Source organism: Phalacrocorax aristotelis, chromosome 13, assembly GCF_949628215.1.
Source record: "Phalacrocorax aristotelis chromosome 13, bGulAri2.1, whole genome shotgun sequence".
NCBI classification, from domain to species: Eukaryota; Metazoa; Chordata; class Aves; order Suliformes; family Phalacrocoracidae; genus Phalacrocorax; species Phalacrocorax aristotelis.
This window is the reverse complement of record NC_134288.1, coordinates 2,221,384-2,231,482: the sequence shown is the minus strand read 5'-3', so window position 1 is coordinate 2,231,482 and position 10,099 is coordinate 2,221,384. Positions and strand designations below refer to the sequence as shown.

Here is a 10,099-nt window from a genome sequence, read left to right as displayed (position 1 = left end):
CCCTTTTTATTCTGTCTTATTAATAAAACAGCTATTTTATGATGCCACTTGTTGGAGCTTTCTCACCAAGATTCAGAGGCCTGTGCTGTCTCTTCTCCCCGCCCCAGTTGCAGAACATCACCCTGTTTCGCAAGGGCTGAGAGGAAGCCATTTCCCTATCAAGTGACCGGAGCTGAGAAAGAGAAACAAACAGCCCCTGATTGATAGCTTCTCTCCTAAGGTCCGCAGGATCCTAAGACCAGGTCATCGCGGGTGCCCAGCCCTGGACAGGTAACCGGGACGTTCTGGCTCCAGTTCAACCAACGCAGCCCTGCAACTGTGTCTGCAGAAGCCAAGCTGTGGGACGGAAGGTGGCTTGTGGCAACGAGGGCGTATCAGGACCCACAAGAAACCACAGAGCTGCTCGGTGCCTCTGGCCAGCGTCTTCCTCTGAAGAAGCCCTGACTGACCTGAGGACAGGGGGAGCAAAAGGGGCATGATGCTGCCTGTGACCCACATGCTAGCCCTCGGTGAGCGCCAGAGGCTGTGTGGGCTCCCAGAGAGGGACATGAGGCTTCCGGAGACTCCACAGGGATGTTACATGGCTGTTTCTCTTGCAGGTGCTTGGCTGGTGACACAGAGCAAGGCTACGCCAGGTGAGTATCGCGAGGAGGCAGAAGGGGAGTTTGGACACATCTCTGAGCGCCGCCCATCTCCCAGGGCTCTTCCCCAGCCCCACAGAATGAGACTTGCCCTTGTGCGGAGACGGGGCCCAGAGCCAGCTCCAGGCTCACCGTAGGGCAGCTCGGCACTGGGGGCTCCGTCTGTCTGCCTGCCTGCCTGGCAGCATTTCTCTCCCTGTGCAGATGCCCCCAAAATCTCCATCTTCCTGAGGCCACCGGGGGTGATCTCACCGGGAGGCTCCACCAACATCTGCTGCAGTTGCCAGCGTGACAGTGGGAACTTTGTGCTGTACAAGGACGGCTACCAGATCCGTACCCTGGAGCTGCATGGCAGCAGGGCCGAGTTCTCCATCTCTAACGCCACCCACCAGGACGCAGGTGCCTACAGCTGCCATTACATACATGGAGGCACTGTGCTGGCTCGCAGCGAAACCCTGGAAGTCATGGTGCAAGGTGAGGGATGTGATGTTACCCCTTTGCGTGGGGCCAGACGCCACAGGGGCAGACTGGGAAGCACGTCGCTACTTGGCTTCCCCGTCCACATGGTGGGCAGGGTTTTCCCCTCTTCCCGGTCTTGGAGAGGTGGGGACCACCTTCACCTCTGCCTGAGCCAGGTGGTGGGGTCATGGAGATCCTGACGTTCCTGGCACCATGTCAAAGGCCTGCACACCTTCTCATGTCCTCTCCTCTCTCCACAGATTTCCATCTCCCCACACCTGACCTCTCTGTCCTGCCCGGGCTTGAGGTGGCTGCAGGAGCTTACGTGACTTTCCGTTGCACCATTGAACACTCCAGTGCTGCCTGTTACTTGTACCTGGAGGGCCACTTCACAGTGCGCTTAAACCCAGAGGAACGAGAGAATTTCAAACTCCCCCGTGTCAGTAAAGAAAAGGAAGGCCGCTACAGCTGCCAGTGTTTCGCCAAACTTGAATGGTCTGCTGCCAGCCAGACCCTGGATTTGGTGGTGAGAGGTGAGACATCCCCCCAGCCACATCCTACTCTTCTCTTCCTCCCTGGCACCTGCCACATCCCGGGGGAACTAGAAAAGAGGTTGTAGGGGAAGAAAGCCGCTGTGGTAGGGGTCCAAGCAGAGGACTACAGCTTCCTTCAGCTGTGTTTGAGCCTTGCCAACTCCCCAGAGACCCTACAGGTGACCTATAGACCCTATAGACCCAGGGTTGCTAGGCTACCAGCTGGGGGGGGCGGAGGGCGGGCAAGGGGACACCTGGGCCCACACCTACCAGCCTCAGGGAAAGCTGTACATCTCGTCGCAGCCCAGTGGCACTGTCTGGCTGGCAGCGGCAGGTGAGGGCCAGCTCCACGTTCCTCTCCTCCTTCCCCGTCCTTGGTGCCGCTCTGGGGGATCAGCGGCCATGGGCAGGGGGTGTCCCGGGGCAGGGATGTAGTAGGCAGAGCCGGCAGGAGACCTGGGGGCTCCCTTTGCTCCCTGTGAACTTCCCTTTATCCCTCTTTAGACCAGGAGCTCCCCAGCTTGTCCCCTTGTCCTGGGAGCCCCACGCATACCTCTTCCATCCCCTCGGGTCCCCTGTTGCACCTTTGCTCTGGCAGCTCCGGGGGGCTCCTCCAAGGTCCCCCACTGACCGTCCCTTCCCCTCCCCTGCAGATTACACCCGGACCAACGTGGTGCGCCTGGCCCTGGGTGCCGGCGTCCTGGTCCTGCTGGGGCTGATCGTGGCCGAGGCCATGTGCAGCCACCGGCGCCCGCCAAGGCCCTGCTAGGCGCGGGCCCTGCTCCCCTCGGACCGCCGCCCCCGGAGGCGTCGGCGCGCTGCCCGTGACTGGGACCAGTGAGGGAACACTGGGATTCCGCCCCACCGCCTCGCAGTGGGATAAATAAACCGTCCCTCCCCAGCCGGCGGCCTCCGGGAGTCAGTGCGGGGCGGGCGGGCGGCGGGACCCGGTGGGAGCAGCTGGGGCCGGACGGGGGCGGGGCTTGCGGGCTGGGGCGGGGCGCGGGAGGGGTTGGGCCTCCGGGCGGGGCTCGGAGCAGGACCCGTGGGAGGGGCGGGGCTCCGGTCTGGGGGCGGAGCTCCGGGGGCCACGCCGTCTGCCCCCGCCCTGCTGTGTGTCCATGCGTCTGTCCGCTTCCTCCGGTCCTCAGCGGGGACAAGCACCTTTCCGCAGGGGAGGCAGCAGGGCTGCATAACCAGTCTCCAGCTGCAAAGACTTCCATTGCTCACATTCGTTTATTATTTTAAAACATTGACAAAACACATCACACCATGATCTATATATATAAATTTACTTTTATACAGGTATAAATTTATATATATATGACCTTTAAACCTCTGTATACTCAGGACAACAAAGTTCCAGAATAGCTTCACTGGCTACAACAAAAGTATTTCTGTTATGAACACACAAAGAGGTGGTGCAAATATCAAAAACGCAGAAAAAAGAAATTAAAAACGAGTGCAAAATGAATGAAAGTGCAAAAAAGCTTTTGTTATCATAATCACACTCCTTCCAAAATACACCTCCTTTTTCCTCCCTCCCAGGACAAGCAAGCCTCGGGCCCCAGAGGGGAGGGGGGGATTGGAGGAAGGGCGCCAGGCTGCAGCCCACCAGCCGTTCCCTCTCCTCTGCACCGAGGGGTTCCCTCCCAGAGGTTACGGAGTGAGGAGCAGAGGAGCAGCAGCGGCCAAGCCACAACCCTCTCATGGCTCCCTCCTCCAACGCCCCTCATTGCACTCATGTCCCCAGATTTGCCTCTGCAAGCAGCAGCTGCCCTAGGCCCCCAACCCTCCTAAGCAACTTGGAAGGTTTCTTTCTTTTAGAAAAGTGCTTGTGATCGCCACGGATACCACTGGAGGAAGGCAGAGGCAGGCAGCTGGGCTCTGGCGAGGTGGGCACAGCCGCCCTCCGTGCTGAGCTTCAGGCTGGCTGCTCTGACAGCAACGGAGGCCTCAGCCTTGTGCTGTCACAGTGCTGCCCAATTCCACGAGGAGGAAGAAACACCTTCCAGAGAGGCTCCAACTGCTCCCGTGCACCCGGAGTCACGTGCAGACCAGCCGCCCCAGAAGACACGCTATGCCCAAACCTGGAGTGTGTGGTAGGACATCTCCCATGGCTCCACCTAAGTCCTGCCAACACCATCTGCAGCAACTGGGTCAGATGACAGGAGCACAGGCCTGGGGGCCTCCACTCAAAAAAAATTTGACTTGAGAAATTCTTCATTGACAGAAATTTTGGCTGCAGTCACATCTCTCAGAAAGACCCCAGTGAAGAACCTGTGGGCCAGACTCAGCCCCATTGTCCTCTCCAGCTTCTTAGTGACACTGCAGTGTCTGGCCCTGTGAGGAGTCTGGTCAGGCAACAGGGAAAGGAAGAAAAGCTTCGGTGCTTCTGCCTTGGTCACAGCTGCCCTTGATGCTCCCTGAGGGGAAACTCCCAACCAGGGCTCAGTAGAGATGGAGGACCTGCCAAGGCCAGGGGTGCAGCAAATCTTCCTTCTCCTGACTTCCCTCCTGGGACCAGAGGCAACTTCTGCTTAACAGAGGACACACCACCCAAGACCCTGGGACCAGGTCCTGCCGCCTCCACAGACCACCACATTAAAACAGCGACACACCAACAGTAGGGGAAATGGCGTTGTGGTACTTCTGCAAACACCCATCCACACGTACACACACAATGCTTTGGGTTTGGTTTGGTATTTAAGGAAACAAGAAGGTTCTAAGTTTTAACAGTAAATAGCCCTTGACCACCTTACAAACCCTGTAACGCTCTCACCCAGATGAATCCAGCAGCTTTGTACTCAAATGGCCGAGTCAGCCCAACAGGCTGATGAACTGATGCTCAAGACAGCAGGTAAGTGTGCACGACAGAGACCTTCCCATCTCACATCACCCTCCCAGTGGGGCTGGTTTTCCTGGCAGCCACTCCCTGCGCAGAGCTCAGTCCCAGCAGAGACCTGGGCTCCAGCCAGACCCCACAGCCAAGGGAGAGCACCTCAGCAGTCCTGTCCCATTTGCGTCTGCTCTCTTAGAGGGAGGTCAAAAGAACCCAGGTAAGGCAGTACACCCCTTGGGTACCGCTTCCTGCTGATGCCCATGGCTGGCAGAGCCTGGAGAGCATGGCTTGATGGCACCCAACGAGCTGATGGCGTTGCACCCAGTCTTGTGGGCCAGCCATGGCTTGGCTCATGGCTCTTCTCCCCCTTCAGCAGGGATCTACTGAGCTCACCACCACCTCAGCTGTCCAAGACAGCCCTGTGAGAAACAAGGCTCTCCATCCTTCACATCTGATACGTGGGTAGCAACTCCTCTCCCAGCACCCAGGGACGGCGCTTAGTCCCTTCCCCAACAGGAGGAATGACTTAGCATGAGGGAATGAAGCAGATGAGAATAGGCTCTTTTCATAAGATGTCTCCCCATATGCTCAATAACCAAGTCCTGTGCAAGGGAGCCATTCTGTTCTAGATCACACCTCGAGAGCTCTTGGCACTGTTTGCACAGACTCTCACCGCTGAACGTCCCAGGGCTCCGCTTCTCCCCCAGCACACAGTGGCCCAGAGACTCCCCACCGACTGAAGAGACCAACTGCAGGACCATTTACTGCAGGTGATGGATGACTTGGGGAGTGACTATAGGACCCAGGGACATGGCTGTTCCTTCCTACTCCCTCTCTCCACAGCCAGCCACACTGCAGTACTTGAAGAGATGGAAGAAAATAAAATGGGAAAGGAGAGGGAGAGCTGCCTAAAATAAACCCAAGCATTGACAAAACAAATACATGGACTAGTTGCAAGTCCTGCATGAAGGGCAAGCAGCAGACATTTCAAGAGCAGGTCAAATGCAACCCCAAATATTCAATAAGAAAGAGTCAAATGCTACATTTCCATGGGAAGCCTAGAACAGATTGACCGAGGTGTGACAATGGCTCCCAAAGCAGCACTGCTCTGAGACACATTGCTGGTGCACTAGCTAAGATCCCTTCGTCCCTGTCTTTGGGCACTGGGAAAGGGGGAAAAACTGTTTTGCTACTGATATGTCATCCTTGGGAACGGGAAAGAAAGCGGATGTGGGACTCAGATCACATCACTGCAGGCTACAGAGAGCCCTTGGGGCAGGTGGCTGCCCTCCAGCACTGCACTGCCACACCACCGCTCCAGTAGCACCCACAGCAGGTGTGCACAGGGTGACAGACCACAACGAGAGCAGCACGGGTGCTGCCAGGGGACACAGGGACTATCAGAAGCTGCCTGGGACTCCGCAGGACCTGGCTCTGCTGTCCTAGCCTACTCGGCCTCTCCTCCATTACAAGTAACAGTGTTACGTGGGCATTCCCAAAGTGCCTGCACCCTTGCTGAAAAGGAGCTATGTTACTAAAAGGACAGAAAAAAAACCCCAACCAGTTAACTGCTGAATTGCTTTTAGCTCTGCAGGTAAGGAACCCAGGGACAGCAGAAGGTCCTGCTCTTAAGACAGCAAAACCTGGGGGCTCGAGCAAGGGCAAAAAGGGAGAGAAGCTGCCTTGGCAGGATTGAGTCAGCCAACTCGGGAACACCTTCAGAAGCAAGCTGTGGATCAGCCTATGGAGGAATGGCTGTCTCTTGTCCTTGGCAACTGTCTCTGCTCTAGAAAGGGCCTTGCTCCCAATATGTGGGCCAAAGCGGGCCTGACCTTCCTTTGCAGATGATTTTTTAACTGTTGCAAGGAGAACAAGTTAACCAAACATCCTTACTCCCAGAGATGTGCTGGCCAAGACAGCCTGAAGTGCAAGAGGAAATGGAGTCTGTTCTGCACCCACCCTGGCCCTGGCCCTGCAGGTCCCTGGGGCTGCTGCATTATAGCAAAGAGGAATAAAGCACAAACACTGGTTGTAGGCAGAGCAGCAGCCAGGACACGCTGCTCCCTGGAACGGGCAAGAGGTGGGCCAATGGTTCCCAGTGTGGTGAAGGGGCAAAGCAAAGTCATCATCTGGCCTTAAAAAGGAAAGTGAATTCTTTTTTAAAGAAAAAGGCAAAGTGAGCAGAAGCTCCTTGAGAGCCTCCCTTGGAAATGACGTTAGCACAAGCACCCCCTCCAGAGGAACACATTGGGGGGGGGAGGGGGGAAATCTCTCTTAGCTGCTGAGCAAAGCCAAGACCAACCTTTAAATGGGTGCAAGTACGTACACAGGCAGGCAGTCCCTTCCCATCTGACTGACCTGAGTAGTGGTTTCAGCCCCTAGCTTCTACACTCGCCACACTGCTCCCCTGTCCGTCAACACACACCCCTGAATCGGTGCAGTCACAGCAGGACATGGGGGGCAGCTGTCACTCTAAGACGGGCTAGTCCCATTCCATCCTCTGGCCCTGCAGCCACCCCTGAAGCTTGGGGTCAGCCTGTACCCAGCGCTGGAGGAGAGCAGTGTGGAGTGGAGGGGAGAGGATGGGAGATGAACTGGTAGGAGTGGAGATGCAGCATCCGAGAGGACATGAGCAGGACGTGACAAGCTGCAGTCAGTCGGGGAGAATCTGTCCTGACCAGACAGTTTGGCAGCACCGGTGCTGAGGGAGGGTCCCAATGGGGCCAGGAAAAGTCACTTTAAGGTGTCATCAGCATTCTTGAACATGAGGATGGCATTATAGATCTTGAGTGCTGGGCCCAGCTTGACACTCATAATCTTGACGATGTCAGCCTGCGTCAGCAAGAGGAATGCCTCACCATCGATCATCTGGAGGAGAGCAGGGACAAAGGCACTCACTGAAAACACAGGCTGTGAATTCCTAGGGACAGCCAGAATGGGCATGACCTGAGGACACGCACAGTCGCACTCACCCTCAGCCAGGTGCCACAGATGGTCCCAGGGAGTAGGGCAGGGGCTACCCACAGTGCTCCCACACTGCTCCAGATAAACCAGAGCTGGGAGCTCACCCCTCAGGATCAGGGCAGAGAGGGGGAAAGGCCTTTCCAGGGGCTGCCCCAGGAGCTCTCGCTGCAGCTGGCCCGGGCTTTTGCCTCAGAGCATAACAGGCACAACACAGAGCCAGTAGGCAACCTGCTCTGGGCAAACACCCGTCCACTCCTGGCACACGTGGAGGCTGCCCCCAGCTCAGCTTTGCATGCCTGAGTACCCTTAAAGCACAGGGGCCATTTATGAGCGGGCTGGGACACTTGCTGTATCCACGTGTGCTCAAGACCAGCCTGCTCTGGGTGTACTGCACATGACAGAAAGCAGCCTCCCTGCACACCTGTCCACAGAGGGGTCTAAAAAAAAATGAACCTGTCTGACAGACAGCAGTGCTACCGAACTGATGTGCTGGTGAGAGGATGCAGGCAGGGATGGATGAACAGGTGAGGAGTAAACAGCCTCCCTGAGGAGGTGATGGTGCTATTAAGGCTGCAGCACCATCCTCCTCCTGCTCCCCCAACCTAGCCTCCTCAGAGGGGCCCTCCCTCACCCATGCCAAGAGGGGCTGGACAGCACAGCTCCTCGGGGGTCAGCACCTCCCCTCCTGCCCCCGTACCGCACAGGCAAACAGCTGCACACTCGAATGCAGTGGGGCTGCTGCCCCCAGGGCTGCAGGGTGGGATCACTGCCAGCTGCTGGACATGCTCTCAGCATTCAGCAGCAATCTATTGCAGGAAGGCCACTGAGCAATTGCTCCTCCCTGCGCTGTTGGCAAACACCTGCCCTTGGCCACCTGCACTCATCCTCCAGTCCTTCTCACCTCATCCTTGAAGAGCTTGGCTTGGTCCTCGCAACCCGTTAGAGTCTGAACAAAGCTAAAGACCTTGGAATAAACAGAGAAAAATGTCAAGACACCAACAATGTTTCTGGCTGGAGACCCCCACAGCCCACACCCTCACTTCCACAGAGGCATTTTGTGCCCTGTAAGGTAACATGTGGCTGTTAGGGCAAAGGCTGCAGTTGCAGCAACCTCCCATGCCTAGAGATCACCCTTGGACCAGGGCACAGCTGCTAGCCTCCACCAGCCCCAGAGTAGCAAATGCTACAGCAGCTTCTTCTCCAGCACAGCAAGACGATTCCCACTGAGGGGTGGGGACAGGAGCGGGGCATACAGGAGGTTAATGGGGAAATCAGGCAGGGCTGGCTGCTGGGGCCAGTGCCAGAGTTCCAGCTACCCAGGCGTTAAGAAGGGCCATCACAGATGCCCAAGTGAATAAAGGTGATAATGAAAAATCTGAGGTAAAGATTTCTTTTTCAGAGAATCAGGGAAGCAACTCGTTATCTGCAAAGCCTATGGTTTAATTTTTTAACTTGGCAATGATGAAACTGATCTCTTTGGCAAACTGTAACATGCTGAATGAAGACTGCTGTTTGCCTTAAGCTGCCTGCCCCAGGCTAGGGTCCCATTCAAGCCAAGCAAGAACCTGGCAGCTCTGCACGTGCTTCCCAGAAGCTGCCATCACGGCTCATGTTTGGAGCTGCCCACATGGTACCCCACAAGCATATCGCTAGCCCAGGAGAGTGGCCACTGAAGCACCGGTAGAGTGCTCCCAGCCATGCCAATTGGATAGGAGCCAGCACGCAGTCTTCAAAATCATCTTACCTCATCAATGGTCCACTTGGCCACTGTAGTTGCTGTGATGCCTGCCACCCCTGGCAGGAGTTTGCAGTGCTGCTCCCAGCAGAGCGACAGGGAGCGGTCAGGGTGGGCAGACAGGGCAGACATGAAGAGCGACTGGTGCATATTGTCTGAAGGAATAGCTGGCAATGAAAATGCAAGATGTGATACAAGGTAGAAGGATAAGAACATCCCATCCCATCCTACCCTACAAGCCTCGGGGAGGGCCATGTTCAGGGGAGGGCACGGGGCTAGCAGCAGATGGTCTCATGGGTCCAGGTGTCAAGAGCTAGTGCTTGTCCCTTGAATTAGGAGGATATCAGTGTATCCAAGTGTTTGGTTTGGTGGGATTAGGGATGGCAGGGGAAGAAGTTCAGAGATGAACTTGGCTTTGCTTTGTTCTTACCACCTTCAGTCATTCATTTTCCATTCTGAACTAGATTTCAATATCAAATTTCACATCAGAATGCCATCCCATATCATTCATTTTATTTTGGGTTTTTAACAAAGCTTTCCCCTTGCTCTCTGCTCCAAGGAGTCAAGCATGGCTCCCAAGAAGAGATCCTCTTCATTCACCCCCAGCACTGGGGTAGGCAGCAGGACAGCCCATGGTAAAATGGAGACAGGCTGGAATAAATGTCAGTCATCAGAACTAAAAGCCAAGCAAACTGTCCAGCATCAGATTTTTGCGCTGCAGCAGTAATTTGGTGCTTCACAACCACACTGACATTTCAGGGTAGAGCAGCCACAGGATGAAGGCACAGCATCCCTCTCTGAAGAGAACAAAGTGCCAGGGAAAATGCACTGCCATAGAGAGAGGATCCTAATTCCCTGCCCTAGAGCGCTCAAAGATTCACAGACATAAACCAAGAGACATGATGAGGGGCCTAGCAGAACTCTG

General features: G+C 55.8%; 2 protein-coding genes across 7 annotated transcripts in view; one reads left to right on the top strand and one right to left on the bottom strand.

Moving 5' to 3' along the window:
* Window positions 1–122: 122 nt before the first annotated feature.
* On the top strand, window positions 123–2,536 carry LOC142064209 (osteoclast-associated immunoglobulin-like receptor). Of its 2 annotated transcripts, XM_075108861.1 has the most exons (6): window positions 123–242; window positions 329–509; window positions 600–635; window positions 846–1,115; window positions 1,361–1,633; window positions 2,287–2,536. In XM_075108861.1, exons 2-6 carry the CDS (start codon window positions 476–478, stop codon window positions 2,400–2,402), a joined length of 729 nt encoding a protein of 242 aa, XP_074964962.1. In that variant the 5' UTR covers window positions 123–242; window positions 329–475; the 3' UTR covers window positions 2,403–2,536. The 2 variants fall into 2 exon arrangements, with proteins under 2 accessions (XP_074964962.1, XP_074964960.1); XM_075108859.1 differs by having other exon boundaries at window positions 139–509; window positions 2,287–2,533.
* A 320-nt stretch (window positions 2,537–2,856) lies between these two features.
* The window catches only part of L3MBTL1 (L3MBTL histone methyl-lysine binding protein 1), a 31,046-nt gene continuing 23,803 nt past the window's right edge, over window positions 2,857–10,099 (bottom strand). For all 5 annotated transcript variants that reach the window (XM_075108955.1, XM_075108956.1, XM_075108953.1 and 2 more), the window contains 3 exons: window positions 9,184–9,341; window positions 8,341–8,403; window positions 2,857–7,343 (listed from right to left, as the gene is read on the bottom strand). In XM_075108955.1, coding sequence (XP_074965056.1) covers window positions 7,209–7,343; window positions 8,341–8,403; window positions 9,184–9,341 — 356 coding nt within the window. In that variant the 3' untranslated portion in view covers window positions 2,857–7,208. The remainder of the gene's footprint in view (window positions 7,344–8,340; window positions 8,404–9,183; window positions 9,342–10,099) is intronic.

What these genes read in the sequence shown, in the direction of transcription:
- LOC142064209 (XM_075108861.1), top strand. Translation starts at nt 476, where the DNA reads ATGATGCTGCCTGTGACCCACATGCTAGCCCTCG. An exon ending in ACAGAGCAAGGCTACGCCAG is followed by an intron (nt 636 to 845) that starts GTGAGTATCGCG and finishes CTCCCTGTGCAG; the next exon opens with ATGCCCCCAAAATCTCCATC. An exon ending in CCTGGATTTGGTGGTGAGAG is followed by an intron (nt 1,634 to 2,286) that starts GTGAGACATCCC and finishes CCTCCCCTGCAG; the next exon opens with ATTACACCCGGACCAACGTG.